We start from the raw sequence: 18716 nt of genomic DNA, 5'->3' as shown, positions 1-18716 counted from the left end.
GCGCATTGTGTTACTGATAGTAGCCTTTGTTACTGTGGTCCCAGCTCTCTGTAGGTCATTCACTAGGTCCCCCCTTGTGGTTCTGGGATTTTTGCTCACCGTTCTTGTTATCATTTTGACGCCACGGGGTGAGATCTTGCATGGAGCCCTGGATGGAGGGAGATTATCAGTATTCTTGTATGTCTTCCATTTTCTAATAACTGCTCCCACAGTTGATTTCTCTACATCAAGCGTTTTACCTATGACAGATTCAGTCTTCCCAGCCTGGTGCAGGTCTACAATTTTGTCTCTGGTGTCCTCCGACAGCTCTTTAGTCTTGCCCATAGTGGAGTTTGAAGTGTGACTGATTGAGATTGTGGACAGGTGTCTTTTATACCAATAATGAGTTAAAACAGGTGCCATTAATACAGGTAACGAGTGGAGCCTAGTTAGACCTCGTTAGAAGAAGTTAGACCTCTTTGACAGCCTGAAATCTTGCTTGTTTGTAGGTGACCAAATATTTTTTTCCACTCTAATTTGGAAATAAATTCTTTAAAAACCAAACTGTGATTTTGTGGGTTTTTTTTCCACATTCTGTCTCTCATGGTTGAGGTTTACCCATGTTGACAATTACAGGCCTCTCTAATCTTTTCAAGTAGGAGAACTTGCACAATTGGTGGTTGAGTAAATACTTATTTGCCCCACTGTATGTTACAATATTACCAATAAAATCAAATAAATAAATAAAAAAAATTGAGTTTGTTTTTGTTTTATATTGCACGCTATATACAACGTTGTAAGATTAGTCACCAATTTGTAAGGGCATACATCACAATTTGTAAGATTGCCAACGCCCTCGTTGACAGGTATGCAATACATACAATACAACAATACATTTGCCTTGCTTTGCCTTGTTGTTATAGTTTGACAAGGTGCAAGAGAGCTTCCTGTCCCTGGAGCAGCAGACCGCCACCTTCCAAGCCCACCTGAAGGGCCTCGCTACTGGGAAAGAGACTCGCGGAGCCTCCTCGCCAGACTTCAACGGCAAAGTCGCCGCTGAAATTTCCGCTGAGCATCCCGATTCCGACGACGACTCGGATGCTCGCAAGTCTTTGTGCGAGAGGTCAGCACAGCATTTGTCATCTACAATCGGACGCTTACGTAAATCTGGAAAAAAGAAGAAAAAACTGATTGGACATTAATCATTTTAGGTTTTTTGAAGTGTCTAAATTATAGATGTGATCATGACTGTAAAGGGTGGTTTGTCTAGATGTGCCTTGTGATTGGCAGGCGACCAGTCCAGGTGTACCACACCGTCGACCGGGGTTCCAGGGCTATAAATAAAATCCATATTTAATTTAAAACGCATTCAACACAAGGGGGCGCAATAACATCAGTTTTCAGCAACCAGCTGTGCAGCACCTTATTAGTCATACAAAGTTTTCAGTCTGTTAGCTGTTTTACACTAGCACATATTTGTGTAAACTTATTATGCCAACGGTAGCAGAAGTAGGAGAAGCATGAAAAAATGAGCAGGAATTTTTTAAAAGTACAACCCACTAAATTCTTCCAACATGACTGTTTTAAACCAAAAATGTAATTTTGGACATGGGTCCTCGAGGCATAGAAATCCAAAATTGCTCCTTCAAACCAACACTGTCCACTTACTGTTGAATTTCAGCGTGCTTTCTGATATATTTTGTAATGTGTACATACTGTTATATTAAAGATGTCCACTCATTTTCATGTCAATCGATAAAACTGTGGTCGAGGGCTGATTTGACCCCTGAAAAGTCATAATAATGGGGCTAAATAGGCATGCACCAATCACCATTTTCTATCCGAACACCGATTTGTACAAAAGCGTATGCCTTTAAAATTATATCTTCGTTTACAAAAAAAAAAAAAAATCAGTATTTTGTATTACAAAAAGAGACTCGTTAGGTTTAAGGGAATTAATAAAATAACTTTCTGGATCAAAGAACTACTTAAATTTGATCAGGTCACAAAGTCTTTTTTTCTTTTTCGCATCTTAATACCTGTTAAAGGGAACAGACTTAAAGACTTAAAGGCTCTAATAAGCCTAATCTAATAATTCTCTTTTACTAATATACTATATTATTGCCATTGATTTAAAAATCTATAATATTTAGTACACGTTTTGGCCTACGGAGAACGCCATGTTTGGGGGCGATGATGTGGTTGGGCTTGACTGGGGAGAACAGCTGTGCTAGCTAGCAAGGGAAGCTAGTATGACGTTGGCATGATTTTGTCACATTCTGCTGCTGGTCAGATTGTTTTGTTACAGAGCTGTGGAATGATTTCGCAACGTCGTACCTGCATCCAATTCCAGCTCATCAGCAGTGTATTTAAACCGATCTTAGGCGGCTTGCCACGTTATTGACTTGCTGTTCGAATATTTCGAATTCGAATATTTTTTTCTTATCGAATACTCGAGTTAATCGATTAATCGTTGCAGCACTAGAGCAGTGTATCCTCCAACATTAGACAAATTACAATACTTTTTGGATAGTTATTTTCAGATATAAGGGTACTTAATGGGTTAATATAGATTTACGCGGAAATTCGGGTTATTTCGCCATCGTAGGAATGGAACTCGTTCGTAACCCGGAGACTACATGACCAGGAATGTCCGCAACAAAATGCTAGCAGGCTAATGTAACTAACTGATGTTAGACACGATCGACAGACAAAACCGGTTATATTACTAGTGATTGTCCGATCACCGATCGATCCCCCCAAATTTATTAAAGCGGTACAACTTGCTATTGAACAGTTACTAATACCTGATAATACCTGAGACTCTGGCGCTGACATGTGTTATAGACATTCCTGTAGGCCAGTACTTCTCAAATAGTGGGGCGCGCCCCCCTGGGGGGGCGCAGAGTGATGCCAGGGGGGGCGCATGTGTCCTCGGGGAACATACTTTTTTCTTTTTTGCCGGACTGGAATTAAGTGTACTTGCACATCCACTCAGTGGGTGGCAGTGGCGCTCTCATTTTCAGAGTGCGTGCAGTATTTTTGAACTAAGGAAGAGCACTCAGCACACAGAAAACAGATATGAAGAGCAGCGCGCCGCCGCCGTTTTAGAAAGCCGTTTTCCGACCGGACTCACTCACGCTGCGACCCACTGTCTTGTCCGGTTCTCACGTCGCCGCCCGAGAAGTGCCATTTTCGGCTTGGGATCGTCACGACGACCGCCCTCACCTACGGTTCTACCTCGGCCGCCAAGAATGCGCTTTTTTCGTGCCGTTTGTCTTTTAGCTTTGACTTTTAATACAATGGGTGATGAGGAAATACCACTGTTTACTGTGTCTAAAAATAATTACAGCGGACTGCCAGAAGCCAAATCAATTAAGACGCCACTTAAAGACATTCGACCCCAATCTCATTGATAAGCCGTTTTTCAGTGAAAACGTGCCGAATATTGCCAACAATCGTCCTGCTTTGTCAGTGTTATATCAATAAACCAGTGAGCATTGTTAGCATGCTCATTGCAAAATGACTCCACACCATTGCAAAGGAGGTAATACTGAGTGTGAGCAGCAAAAATAAAAACTGTCCTTCTGTCCAAGGACACTCTTTTTTTCCTTTATTCATTTTTGTTTTTTCGGTCAAATTTTTTGGCATATTGTCCTCATGAGTGAATGTTTCTAATCAATTTGAATTTGTTATTATTTACGGATTTTATTACATTTTATTTTTCTGTATCAAATGGTCAAAAATGTACCTTGAGTGTATTTTTACAGTTTGAATGTGACTTTTTTTTTTTTAATTCGGGCAAATTGATGCACGTCAAGTCTCTGTTACAAACAAAACAATGTTAATAAAGTTATACTTTATTATAAGTTGATCTATGTTACTTTTTTTCTTTATTAGAAAAAAAGGACACAATGTTAGGCAGATGCGTATTTATAATAGTAATTTTATAGACAAATAATACTATTTACAGTGGCGGCAGAGAGTTTGGGGGGGCGCGAAACATTTACGTCTTGCTTGGGGGGGCGTAACAGAAAATAATTGAGAAGCACTGCTGTAGGCTAACTCATGATTAGGGCTGCAGCTATTGAATATTTTAGTAATCGACTGAAAATTCTATCGATTAATCGAGTAATCGGATAAAACATTTATTTTTAGGTAAAGAGCAATTATAAATATACTTGAGAAAAAAAGACATTTAATCCAATATTTAACCATTTTTCAGTAAATCAATGTCTTTATTTTCGATTTTTTCGATTTGATTTTCACTCAAAAAATTTCTAGATCTTATAAAAAAAAAAAAAAAAAACATATTTCTTACCTAAAAATTTAATTACGCTTGATAATACACATCACTTGAAAGCTACATGTTTTTCCCCCATGTGTGTCAATGGAATTTCCATTTGTGTCAAGCTATTTTTAAGTTCTAGTTAAAAGTTTTAAGTTAGTCTAAACTGTAAGTACTGATAGGATTTTGAGTTTTTGCAGTGTTCAAAATAAATGTATGATACCTGCTGTATTGGAGCACATTAGGGACCAGTGCTACTTGGTGTTTTATTCAGCAATGACTACTGATCTAAAACTGACAGTTAGCTTTATTATGTTTTAATTTTACGACCTCATCACTCTACAGCGCTGTGTTTTTACAGATTAAATAAAAACTGTATATAAGACACGTTAGCCACGCATCGACAGTGGTCATAATTAGAGTTGTTCCGATCATGTTTTTTTGCTCCCGATCCGATCATTTTAGTTTGCGTATCTGCCGATCCCGATATTTCCCGATCCGATTGCTTTTTTTTTGCTCCCGATTCAATTCCAATCATTCCCGATAATTTTTCCCGATCATATACATTTTGGCAATGCATTAAGAAAAAAATGAGTAAAACTCGGACAAATATATACATTCAACATACAGTACATAAGTACTGTATTTGTTTATTATGACAATAAATCCTCAAGATGGCATTTACATTATTAACATTCTTTCTGTGAGAGGGATCCACGGATAGAAAGACTTGTAATTCTCAAAGGACAAATGTGACTTTGTATATTGTGACTAAATATTGCCATCTAGTGTATTTGTTGAGCTTTCAGTAAATGATACTGTAGCCATGCCCAAATGCATGATGGGAAGTGGAACCATGACTGTGCGTAGTGCTACCAATTGATATATCTTCTCTGCGTTAGGAAATAACATAGGGTGTTAAGAAAAAGATCAATTACTACCTTGCTTCCCCACGATAGCGTCCCACGATAGCTCTAATCGTAGGGAGAGGGTTTGTAAGGCTTTAGCCAATTAAAAAAAGGCGCCAAAGGCTTTCAAAATTCACTCTACTCATTTTATGCTGCCTTTTAGCTCTCTATATAGGTAAAACGGCGCCATTATAGATTGAGCGCGACAATGCGTGAGTGGGTCGTGCAGCGCATGCATTAAATGCGTTAAATATTTTAACGTGATACAATTTGAAAAAAAATCATTACCGCCATTATTGGGATACATTTGATAACCCTACCCTAAGCCAAAACCAAAGACTCTGGATGAGTGCAACATATTATGTCTGTAATGTTAAATACAATTAGAAAATGATTTATTTAAAAAATATATATATATATCAAAAAAAGGCATGTCCGATATTTTTTTGCCGATTCCGATACTTTGAAAATGACGTGATCGGACCCGATCGATCGGCACATCTCTAGTCATAATCAATAGAAACCTAGCCCTCCGAAGGGCTAACGTTACGTGAGCGAGTGACAGTAACATTATATTTATTAGCGCTGAGAAGTCTACTGCTTAAAAATGACAGCTGTTTACTAACACTGCCCAGACGTGGCCGAGTCTGTCACTTCGCATCTAGTCCTAAATGAATGTGATATCTATGAGACGCATCGGACACTACCTGCTACAACATTAGCATCATGCGAGCTAGTTTTTAGCAACGTCGGCATAGTTTGTAGTGGCTGTCGGCTGCAGTAAGGTTTTTTTTTGTGTGTTTTTTTTTTTTAATTGCTTCTTCCTCTACGCACGTGACGTCAGCGCGTTGTCCCGCATTAAAAGTAGTCCGGGCAAAACGTGATGCTCAGAGCTGGCAAAATTAAATGATTCCTCGGGGTGAATAAAATTACTCGGAACAGTTTTTAAACTCGAGTTACTCGAGTTGTTCGAGTATTCGTTTCAGCTCTACTTCTCAGTCATTTAAAAAACATTTTTTTTTGCAAGGAGCAAAATGAAGGTAGAAGAAAGGGGATGGAGGTCAACGCCGGAAGCGTTTTTGTTATTATTCAAAACGACGCAGCCCTCTTGACCTGAGCTTCTTTGATCCCAAATTCAATTATGCCGTCGAAGGTTTGCCGGACTCCCCCTCGTCAGGTATGAAGTCGTACAAAAGTAAACACAGATGCCATGTTGGAGCGAGGGCAGGGGGGCTTGTATTTTGAAGGGCGGCTGCGTTGATGTTGTTTCGTTGTGTTTGAGCCTCGGGCGATTCGGAAGAAAGAATGTTTTAGCTGTGATGGGAAATGTTAGAAGATGACAGAATGCAGGTAGAGAGCCTGAAGTTGATGGACAATGAAAAAACTTGTACATTATATCCACATTTGGAAACAGATTCAAAGAGCTATTTGATTTTTGTGACGTTTTGTATCATTTACTCTTCAATGTATGTTCCTTCGTGTCACATATGCGAAGGAGAGCAACGTTTCAAAAGCGGCTGAAGTGCAGTGTTGTTTGACAAAATAAGCTGCATGGCAAAGGTCAATCCCTCGTTTTAGCTTGACAATTATTCCGGGTCCTATTTCACACACACGTTACAGTAGCGCTAGGACAATTTTCAAAAACGTTTCTTGAAAAATCTTCATAAAACAGCTTTGTTTTCCTTCTTTGACATGATATTCACATGCTTAGCTAGGCTAGCTACCAGCGGTAGTGGTTCACTTTAGTTACTTTGCTCGTTTGAATGTTTATGGTACAAATTGAGTCTTAAAAAAAAAGTTTGTGTGAATGTAGTAACTGAAAGTTAGCAAGTATTTGAAGTAAATGTGCACAGATTTATGATGCTTCTCCTGTTAACGTTAGCAACTCTAGCGTATCAATTTTAGCAATTTTCTTACTTTGACATCCATGAAAGATGTTTTGGGAAAAAATTACAAGAAATTTGACATCTTGAACTAATCTAGGCTAGCTAAGTTAAGCTAAAACTCGCTAAATTTAGCGAGTTCACCAATAATGCATCACCCACTTGCGGGTTTGTTTTGCTAACAGCACAAACAGTACGCTTACAGTGGTATGAAAAAGTATCTGAACCTTTTGAAATTTCTCACATTTCTGCATAAAACCACCATCAAATGTGATCTGATCTTTGTCAAAGTCACACAGATGAAAATACAGTGTCTGCTTTAACTAAAACAATACAAACATTTATGTTTTTTATTTTTATTTTTATATATTTTAATGAGGATAGCATGCAAACAATGACAGAGTGGGGGAAAATAAGTAAAGGGACCCTCTGCCTAAGGAGACGTAAAAAGCAGTTGATTTTTACCAAATATTTTAAGTCAGGTGTGTGCCCAAACACTAATGAGTGATTTCAAGCTGCCCTGTCCACTATAAAACACACACCTGGTAAGAAATGTCTTGATGAGAAACATTGTCATATGTGCATCATGGCTCGGTCAAAAGAGCTGTCTGATGACTTGCCATAAAGGACAGTTGATTTGTATAAAACTGGGAAAGGATACAAAACCATCTCTAAAATTCTGGATATTCATCAATCGACAGTCAAGGAAGTTGTCTACAAATGGAAAGAGTTTGGCACTGTTGCTTCTCTACCAAGGAGTGGCCGTCCACCAACGATGACGCCAAGAGTTCAGCGCAGAATACTAAGAGAGGTAAAAAAGAACCCTAGAGTGTCTGGTAAAGACTTACAGAAATCACTGGCACAGTCCAATATCTCTGTGCACACATCAACTATATATAAAACTATGGCCACGAATGGTGTACATGGGAGGACTCCACGGTGGAAGCCACTGCTGTCTTAAAAAACATTGTTGCTCAATTAATGTTCACAAAAAGGCACTTGGACACTCCACAGAAGTTTTGGCAAATTATTTTGTGGATTGATGAAACCAAAGTTGAATTGTTTGGGAGTAACACACAACATCATGTGTGGAGGAAAAAATGGAACAGCTGACCAACATCAACACCTCGTTCCCACCGTGAACCATGGTGGAGGGAGCATCATGATTCGGGGCTGTTTTACTGCCTCAGGGCCTGGACAACTTGCAATCATTAATGAAAGAATTAATTGAAAAGTTTATCAGGATGTTTTGCAGGAAAAGCTGAGGCTGTCTGTCAAACAGTTGAAGCTAAAAAGAGGATGGATGCTGCAACAAGACAATGATCCAAAACACAGCAGCAAATCAAGATTAGCTCTGATCGATGTGCCAGACTAATCTGCAGCTACAGGAAGCGTCTGGTTGAAGTTATTGCTGCCAAAGGGGGGGCACAAAATGTTAAATGTGATAGTTCACTTACTTATTTTTCCCACCTTCTGACATTGTTTGCACACTATCCTCATTTAAATATGAAACCCTATCAATGTTTGGGTGATTTTAGTTAAAGACACAGTCAGTGATTGGGCACACACCTGACTTAAATTGTTTGGTAAAAGTTTTAATTCCTCTTTAAGTCTCAGGCAGAGGGTTCACTTATATATTTTTTCCCCTTTTGTCATTGTTTGCATGCGATCCTCGTTGAAATATGAAAACCTATAAATGTTTGCATGGTTTTAGTTAAAGCAGACACAGTTTTTTCTCTGTGTGATTTTGACAAAGATCAGATCACGTTTGATGGTGATTTTATGCAGAAATATGAGAAAATCCAATAGATTCAGATCCTTTGTTATACCACTGTAAGCGTACTGTTTGTGCTGTTAGAAAAACCAAACCGCAAGTGGGTGATGCATTAATGCTAAACTTGCTAAATTTAGTGAGTTTTAGCTTAACTTAGCTAGCCTAGATTAGTTCAAGATGTCAAATTTCTTGTCATTTTTTCCCAAAACATCTTTCATCGATGTCAAAGTAAGAAAATTGCTAAAATTGCTACGCTAGAGTCGCTAACGTTAACTGGAGAAACATCATAAATCTGTGCATCACATTTACTTCAAATACTTGCCAACTTTCAGTTACTACATTCACACAAACTTTTTTTTTTTTTTTAAGATTCAATTTGTACCATGAAAAGTGTGTGTGTGTGTTTTTTTTTTTTTTTTTTTTTTTTTTAAAAACCTTCATTAAAGAGCTTTGTTTTTTCACACGCTAAGCTAGGCTAGTAGAGAGCGGCAGTGGTTTACTTTAGGCTTTGTTTGTTTGCTATATGTCCCTCCTCTTTCTATTTTTATAATAACCACTGAGTCATGTTAAATGTTTCCGCCAATGTACTCACGGAAAGTTTGCAAGTATTTGTAAATGTGATGTGCGAACTAACTGTGTTTCTCCAGTTGATGTTAGCATACCTAGCGTGGCCATTTTGTGTCCAATAGCCTTCAAAATGAGTAATGTTCTTGTTTTGACATCCTTGAAAGGTGTTTGACAAAAAAAGACATCCTGAGCTAAGCTAGACTAGCTAAGGCATGCTAACACTCACTACGGAACTGTTTTGTTTGTCTAACGGCACCTGTGCCGCGTTTGATGTGAAAACAACATTTGAAACATCATAAAATTACACCACGGGCTTTGTAGATATTCAGATATTGTGTGTTGTGTTGATTTAAGATGTGTTTAAGATTTGCTGCGAGCGGACACGTGCGTCACATCAAAAAGGCCACGCACAGATGTACGCAATTAGCAACATGGCAGACATTTGGGGGAGCAAAGGTCCATAAAGTGGCAGATTATTATGCTTCATCTAACGTGGCTAGAGGGGCCACGACATTAATGGAAGCGTTCCTTGAAGTCCGTGCTAAACCTTAATTCACTCCTACCTAAAGGCACTTGTGTGAGACAATTAGCTGGGGAGGCAATACTGGCTATAGAGGTTTTGAAATAGTTGTAATTTTAGAAGAATGAAGAAATACCTTTGACAGCATATATGAGAGAAGTGATGAAGAAAATATTTGCGTCAAAAGGGAAGTTTTGGTTTGAAATAAAGTTGGAAATAAAAAAAATAGTAAAGTCGCAATCCTGAGGAATAATGAGAGAATATATCAAGAAAAAAATATTATAAAAATATTTTGTTTTAATTATTCATATTTGGTCATATTTTTCTTGAGGGAATGAGGGAAAATAATTTTTTAATGATAAAAAAAACTGAAAAATGTTAGAAGGATTCAGACCTTTTTATTGGAAAAAAGTATTACAAGAATAATATATATTTTAATTTAAAACGTAGGATTTATATTTAAAACGTTTTTATTTTATTTTTATTTTTTTTTTATTCAAAATGTAGGAAAAATTAGATTAGATTTTTTTTTGAATCAATTGGAGAAAAAAAATTGTTATCCAGTATTTTTGCAAATAGTAATCTTTAAAAAAAAAATAGAGCCTTTTGGGGAAAAAAAACTTTTTTTTTTTTTAAAGATAGGATTTATTGAAAAAAAAAAATAAAAAGAATATTTTAAATAATATTTTTTATTTATTTTAAAAAAAAATCTTTTTTATCATTATTTTTAAAAGTAGGAAATGTGCTTTTTTTCTAAGCATATAAAAATACTCATAAGAGTACTTGTAATTTTTTGTCAATTGTAATCTTAGAAACATAGAAACCTTTTTATTAGAAAAAAAAAGCTTATGAGGATAATATCCTTTTTTAAAATTTTCAAAATAGTTTAATACAAAAAAATGATTTTACGGGAATAAATAAATAATACATATATTTTATTTAGATTATTTTTTAAAATCCAGGAAAAAAAATTCAAGTATTTTTGTAGCAATTAAAAAAAGAATCTAACAAGTCATATTTTGCAATCTGTGACTAGAACATGAACATAAATGAGGAAGGACAATAATAGTTTAAAAACACATTTTTGAAAGCTGTGCTTTAATGAAAATGTCCTTTTTTTTGTCATATTTTGTCAAGATCATTAAAGACGCAAAGGCACTTCATAGAGAATAAAAGTTATAATTTTTTTATTAGTTTTATCGTAGTCATGTTTTTTCAAGAATAACCAGACATATTTAAATTTAAAATCCTCTTTTTGAACCGTAATACTGCAACGTGTATCTATTACAAGCTAACGGTCAAGCGGACAGTTGTGTTTTTTCCCCCCTACATATGTTAGCAATTGTGCAAAATATGTCATTAGAAGAGCTCGGGCTGAGCGTGCTATCAGCTCTCTTGGTTTTTAAGAGCTCCTTTTCTTCATTGCAGCACCTGTCTTTTATCTCTCAGTAATGCTCTTTGTGCGCTGCCAAACACGTGGACCGCTTAATATCGCCAAATCCCTGCGAAGTAATCACTTTTTTCCCCTCTAAAAGTGGACAGACAGCTGCTGCAAAGATGTTGCCACTATTTTTCATACACTCCTATCAGTGGCGGATGCCGGTCTTTCAATGAAGGGAAGCTCAAAGTGTGTCCGCCTGTGAGTGCTTTGTGATGGCACCCGTTGCTCGGTAGAGAAAGAAACTAGACTGCCAGAAGTCAAAGTCTCCAAACACGCAGCTACAATAGAAAAAAAACACAAGAAATAAGCTCAATTTTTCACTAGTCTTTTTTAATAAAGCAAGTGTCGCTAGGATGATCATGAAAGGCTCCTGCTTCGAGTCAGCGGGGGTTTAATTAGTCGGTGGAGTTGATATCAACAAATTCTGTATTTGTTAGTTTCATGGCTCAGGAGTGGCTAAGCTAGCGTGAGTCAATGGTTCCATCTTGGCAATAAAAAACAACATATGCACGCATGAGAATCACCGATGACCCACGGAATTAATAGTGTTGGCTATGTTTTCAGGATAAAGTTATTAAAACTTACTATAGCATGTCAATAATTGCAGTATGAACAACAACATTTGTAATCCAGCAGCTCTGCAGGGAACAGGCTGCAGAGCAGAGTGATAGTCTTTTCCACTGGTGTGTTTATAACGTAGCCAGCAGCAAGTAACCAAGGAGGTATGTGGCAAGTTTATATTGTTGCTTGTTCGTCATAGGGAATTAGTGGAAACTTTCATTTGCACATTTCTTCTGTCTGTTTCCACAGCCTCTAAATGCAAATTTCACAATGTTGTCATTCTTCAGTCAAGACTCAGTAGACTGATGCTACATTCAAGGAAAGTGGGAAGTCGGAGTTGCTTTAATCCAGGGGTATTTTTTCGCATTTAAAAACTTTTTCCATGATTGAAATTGTTCTTCTTTTTGATTGATTTTTGTTTTTGAAAAAAAATATATACAGTATATTTTTGAAGCAATTTATTTTTTGTTTTTTGATTGAATAATAAAGACTATGACCTAGCCAAAATGTGGCCCGAACACAAATCAACATTACTTTAATAAAAAAAACAACAACCTTGACTTCAATCCCCACCCCCCCAAAAAATCAAAGAAAAATAGTTTTCACATGCATTTTTTGAATTTTAAATTTGTGTTTGCATTCAAACCGTTTTTAAAATTTTATTTTATTTTATTTTATTTGATTGAGGGACTTTTTTTTGGTTGAAAATATATATATTTTTTGATTGAATAATAAAGACGCAAATCTACCTCGATATGGCTTCAGGGGATACAATTTTTGACTGGGGTAACTACATTGGCACGACATCAGCGGGCGTACCTTTTTCAATTATTGACGATTTTGGCGAAAAGTATTGCCTAAGCAGCCTGATCTAGAATTCCCCTCATGAATAATGGGAAACAAAAAACGTTCATTACCAACTTATTTTTATAAATATTCTTGTAAGCTAATTTTATTGCTGACACTGCGTTTCGGGGTCATCAACATGTTACGCCCCCCCCCCCCCCCCGCCTATGGTGCTCAGGTGTAATACCTGAATGGGCTCAATGGACAAAGGCAGTCTAAATGGGCATGGCCAAAAAAACACATGACAAAAAAAATCGGAATTGAGCATTAAAACCTGTGGTATGACCCTAGCCTTTGTTTTTGACATTTTTGGGAAAGCTGAGCTTCCCTTACAGTCTTAAAGCATTCTGATCTGGTTCTTACTCATAACTAAGTGGCAAACACGGAACACCACCTGCAAGGTTAGCATGCTGCTAAACAAACATGGCTTGCCTCGCGTACAAAAGCTGCAGACGTGTGGCAGCAGAAGCCACTCAATCCACATCCACACATCCCCTGAATGGTGGTGTTGAACAGGGAGAAAATGGAGGAGGAGGGGGAGAAAATTGGGATTCCCATTCAACGCATGTCAGTAGCACACAAAGGAGAGCCACATCACATTGGCGCTAAATCACACTTAATGGACTTCTTTCTCACAAGATGACATGACAGGGGGTGTACGTACATGTGTGTGTCTTTTGGAATGCTGATGCAACGCATGTGGGATAAAAAATTCAACAGTCGGCTTTATTTTATACGACGGAGTATTGGGGCAGCTACAGAAACCAAGAAAATCAATTCATAAATTTTAATACAACGAGAAAAAGTCATATGTTGTAATAGTACAAGATTAAAGTCGTAATATTGCGAGAAAAATATGGTGAGTTAAAGTTGTACCACGACGGGAAACAAATTGTAACTTTACGAGATTATGAGTTTTATTACGAAAATAAAGTCATAATATTAACAGATTGAAGTCGTGATAACAAAAGAAAAAAGTTTAAATATTACAACCATAAGCGGATTTTAAGGGGGGGCGAAGCCCCCCATGGTGGCCGGAAAGTGTCATTGCATGTAAATGACTTTCCTATATATATATATATATATATATATATATATATATATATATATATATATATATATATAAGTTGAAAAGCAGTAAAACGGCTACAAAAATGAATGAAATGAACAAAAAAATATATTTTTAAAATGGGTCAAAATTTATCAAACAGATCATTTGACTAGCACCTTAGTCATTTGCTTTGCAAATAATTTTCAAAAAAAAAAAAAAAAAATTAGGGGAGGGCAATTTTTATTTTTCAAATGTTTTTGACATTTTGAATAATAAATATAATTCATTAACTTCGTTTTATGGTTGGGTTGAAACAATAGCGGTTGCGCGATGTGTGTAAACAGGGGTTTCCAGGGTAAAACAGAAAAATCAAAAATAGTTCGGGGCCTTAATGTGCCATGAATCTGCTATGGCAGCATATAGACATATTGTTCTGTCAAACACAACAGTTCTTTCGGCTTAAAATATAGCAGTTTATTTTAAAGAGGGGTGCAAGAGCAGAAACTGCTTTTTTAGTCTTGTCTGTGTTTTCCGCCATACGTAAAATGGATGCGTATTTTTTTGCTCTTTTAACAAAGAATTGAGACAGTTTTACGTTCATATCTACAAAGAATTCAGTGATTGAAGCATTCATTTGCAGGAATTTTCTTTGTTTACACATGGGGGCAGCTAATTTTCGTAACTGACTAGCCTCATAGTTGGCAATATTTACGTGAAATAAATGCTACTTTTATTTGTGTTGCTTTTAACCAAGAATCGGGACTGTTTTACATCCATATCTATAAGGAATTCAGGGATTTAAGCATTTATTCACAAGAAATTTTGCCAGCCGCTAGCCGTACTGTCATTCGCTAACAGTATATAGTATACACTCACCGCCACTTTATTAGGTACACCATGCTAGTAACAGGTTGGACCCCCTTTTCCCTTCAGAACTGCCTCAATTCTTCGTGGCATAGATTCAACAAGGTGCTGGAAGCATTCCTCAGAGAGTTTGGCCCATATTGACATGATGGCATCACACAGTTGGTGCAGATTTGTCAGCTGCACATTCATGATCCGAATCTCCCATTCCACCACATCCCAAAGATGCTCTATTGGATTGAGATCTGGTGACTGTGGAGGCCATTTGAGTACAGTGAACTCATTGTCATGGTCAAGAAACCAGTCTGAGATGATTCCAGCTTTATGACATGGCACATTATCCTGCTGAAAGTAGCCATCAGAAGTTGGGTACATTGTAGTCATTAATAGGGATGGGAATCGAAATCCGATTCCAATTCGGAACCGGTTCCTAGTGTTTCGAGGCTTCGACATCACAATGAAAAAGCCTTAACGATCCCTTTAACGAGTCCTGAAGACGCATATTGCGTCGTGACTGTCTTGTTGTCCAAACGCATCAAACTAGCATGGCGCCAAGAACCACCCACTCCAAAGTTTGGCTACACTTCACCAGGAAAGAGGGTGAAAAAGAAAGGTTACGATGGTTTAGCACGAAGCACGAGCATTGCAGCCGTAAACATAACAATGACAGCACGTAGGTTCAAATGCTCAAAAGTGTGTCTTCACTTCACGAGGAAAAATGACAACAAAACGACTTGCAATCATTGCAAGGTGGAGATAACTGCATCGGGAGGGAAGGTGAAGATAACTGCATCGGGAGGGAATAGACTGCACTGTCCTCACCGAGACAGCTATACAGCTAGCTAAACTCCGAAATGACGATATAGAAGACGTTGGTATAATTTGCTGACTTTATTCAACCATCACTTGAAGAGTGAAACTAAAAATAGAAATTAAACAAATCAATTTCGTCCCCAATAACAAACAGGTTTGCATCAACGTAAATCAGCGATGATTAGCTGCTAATTCAGTAATAACAACACAGTTAGCATGCGTTCGCTAGCATTAGCGCATCGTTCAAACCACTACACAACTGGATTTAAGTGTCCGATCGCGAGTGGAAACACACAACAACAACACAAAAGATGATACATACAGGCGTTGCCTCTGTAGATATTTTACAAGCATTAACAAAGAACGTAGGGTCGTAGCAGTGCTTCCCTCTCTCGCTCACTCGCTTGGATGCGGCATTTCTTCTTCTTCGCGTGTAAGCGTGCTCTTCTCCACGTGAGCGCGTTCTTCTTCGCGTGAGGACGCACAAGGGCGCCCCCACTTGAGCGTGAAAGCACCATAAAAACTAAAAGGCATGCATTTCAATATACTGGTAAATAATACACTTTAACAGGGGTCCCCAAACTACGGCCCGCGGGCCGAATACGGCCCGCCCCGACATTTGGTCCGGCCCCCTGAACAATACCAGAGAGCATTTTGAATTTTTTTTTTTTCTCAATAGTGTTATTTATTTTCTGGCCTTTTTCTGTGAAGAACTCAGAGAGGGTTATTTGGTTATTATTTATTTGATTAATAGTGTTATTATTATTAATTATTATTTTTATTTTATTTACTTTTGTTCCGTGAAATATCCAGAAAGGGTTATTTGATTGTGGCTTTCTGAAAAACAATATTTTTTTACATTTAGGCACTCCTGCAATCGTCACACTTTTTCTGTTACAAACTGACCCTGGCCCCTCATCAGAGAAGGGAAAAGTTATGCTGCCCTCACTGGAAAAAGTTTGGGGACCCCTGCAAGTGTAACGCATATTGCTAACGGCAGACCAACGACCTATATGCCAATATATACCAATATTTTTTATTTCTATTAGAAAAATGTTTCAGTAAAATGTTAAACATTCTTGTGCATTTGCCACTTAGGCTACGTTCATACTACAGGTCTTAATGCACGAATCCGATTTTTTTGTGTTTTTCCAACTCGAGTGAGGCATTAATTAACTTGACAGTCTGAACGTGACAAGTCGCATAGAACGGGACCATTTCAAATCCGATCTGGGTCACTTTCGTATGTGGTCTAAATCCGATCTGGGCCACATTTTTCCAGACTGTCTCGGCGGTCTGTACTGTCCAGTCCCGCAAATCGGATTTAATGCAGCAATTACGTCATCAAATAGCGAGAGAGTCGTTACCGTAGCGATGCACCTGAGCGTTATTAGCGCCTAGCTTGCAGTGAACACGGCTTTTGGGGAAGGGCTGCGCTTGACAACAGTCATAAAAAATAAAAATGGGTTGAGGATAAGCTGAGAATGCTCAGTTTTCTCTCTGTTCCAAGTGAGCAATATTTCAACATTGCCTACATGGCCGAGAGTCGGGACAAACTGCCCGTATGTGTGTGTGACGTGCACGGACAGTGCGTGCATGCTATCGATCCATATAGACTTTGAATATAAGCCTAAACGGGGATTATTTATGTCTGTTATTTGTGTCCACCTTTTGAAAAGCAAAATATGATATCCCTGGAATGACGGATGACGTCTGTCATTTGTTTTGATGCTTCTGCGCATGCGGGTCTTCTTGCTTAGCGCGTGTCCGACTGCGAATTAGTGCGCATGCGTAATACTTGAATGGTCTCAATGGATAAAGGCAGTCTGAATGGGCACGCCAAAAAAACGGATATGACAAAAAATCGGATTCGTGCATTAAGACCTGTAGTATGAACGTAGCCTTATTGCCACAGTTAATATTGAGGCTTTGGGCCTCTTTTGACCTTGTTGTGAGTTTGTAAGGTTGTGACTTCTGATTAAACAAACTCGATGCCAATCAAAACGTTTGTTCTTCTTTTTCCCCAAATTAGAATCGATAAGAGAATCGATAAAGAATTGAATCATTAAGCAATATCGATAATGGAATCGGAATCGTAAAAATCCTATCAATTCCCATCCCTAGTCATTAAGGGATGGACATGGTCAGCAACAATACTCAGGTAGGTTGTGGCGTTCAAACGATGCTCATTTGGTACCAAGGGGCCCAAAGAGTGCCAAGAAAATATTCCCCACAGCATTACACCACCACCACCAGCCTGAACCGTTGATGCAATGCAGGATGGATCCATGCTTTCAATGTTGTTGACTCCAAATTCTGACCCTACCATCCGAATGTCGCAGCAGAAATCGAGACTCATCAGACCAGGCAACGTTTTTCCAATCTTCTATTGTCCAATTTCAATGAGCTTGTGCAAATTGTAGCCTCAGTTTCCTGTTCTTAGCTGAAAGGAGTGGCACCCGGCGTGGTCGTCTGCTGCTGTAGCCCATCTGCCTCAAAGTTTGACGTACTGTGCATTCAGAGATGCTCTTCTGCCTACCTTGGTTGTAACGGGTGGTTATTTGAGTCACTGTTGCCTTTCTATCAGCTCGAACCAGTCTGGCCATTCTCCTCTGACCTCTGGTATCAACAAGGCATTTCCGCCCACAGAACTGCCACTCACTGGATACTTGTTCTTTTTCGGGCCATTCTCTGTAAACCCTAGAGATGGTTGTGCGTGAAAATCCCAGTAGATCAGCAGTTTCTGAAATACTCAAACCAGCCCTTCTGGCACCAGCAACGTTCAAAGTCACTCAAATCACCTTTCTTCCCCATACTGATGCTCGCTTTGAACTGCAGGAGATTGTCTTGAACCATGTCTACATGCCTAAATGCACTGAGTTGCCGCCAAGTGATTGGCTGATTAGAAATTAAGTGTTAACGAGCAGTTGGACAGGTGTACCTAATAAAGTGGCCGGTGAGTGTATAATGATCATAAAGGGCTGTTCTATTCTATGATAAATTGTGATTGTATATAGAATTGTTTAATAATCTATTTGAATATTATTTATAATTGATTCAGCATGTTTTCTTCAAGTATTAAGTTTCTGATGTTAAATTGAGTGATTAATTGGCTGTTGAAAACTTGCAGTAAATTTAAAAAAAAAAAAGAAAAAAAAGGTTAAATATCTCTATTGATCCTGAAAATATGGTGATTATCTCGGCATTTGGTGATTTTTGTG

At 38.1% G+C, this 18716-nt stretch overlaps 1 protein-coding gene across 4 annotated transcripts in view; it reads left to right on the top strand.

The window, feature by feature from the left end:
• LOC130918077 (uncharacterized) overlaps nucleotides 1-18716 on the top strand; it is a 56629-nt gene that overhangs the window by 17834 nt on the left and 20079 nt on the right. For 3 of the 4 annotated variants that reach the window (XM_057839964.1, XM_057839961.1, XM_057839960.1), the window contains one exon: nucleotides 903-3993. The exons of the other annotated variant lie outside the window; for it this stretch is intronic. In XM_057839964.1, the coding sequence (XP_057695947.1) occupies nucleotides 903-1181 (279 nt within the window). In that variant the 3' untranslated portion in view covers nucleotides 1182-3993. Of the gene's footprint in view, nucleotides 1-902; nucleotides 3994-18716 lie in introns of those variants that run through there. 4 annotated transcript variants of the gene reach the window in all.

Source organism: Corythoichthys intestinalis, chromosome 6 (assembly GCF_030265065.1).
Source record: "Corythoichthys intestinalis isolate RoL2023-P3 chromosome 6, ASM3026506v1, whole genome shotgun sequence".
In the NCBI taxonomy this organism is placed as follows: Eukaryota; Metazoa; Chordata; class Actinopteri; order Syngnathiformes; family Syngnathidae; genus Corythoichthys; species Corythoichthys intestinalis.
This window is presented reverse-complemented; position numbering and strand designations above follow the sequence as displayed.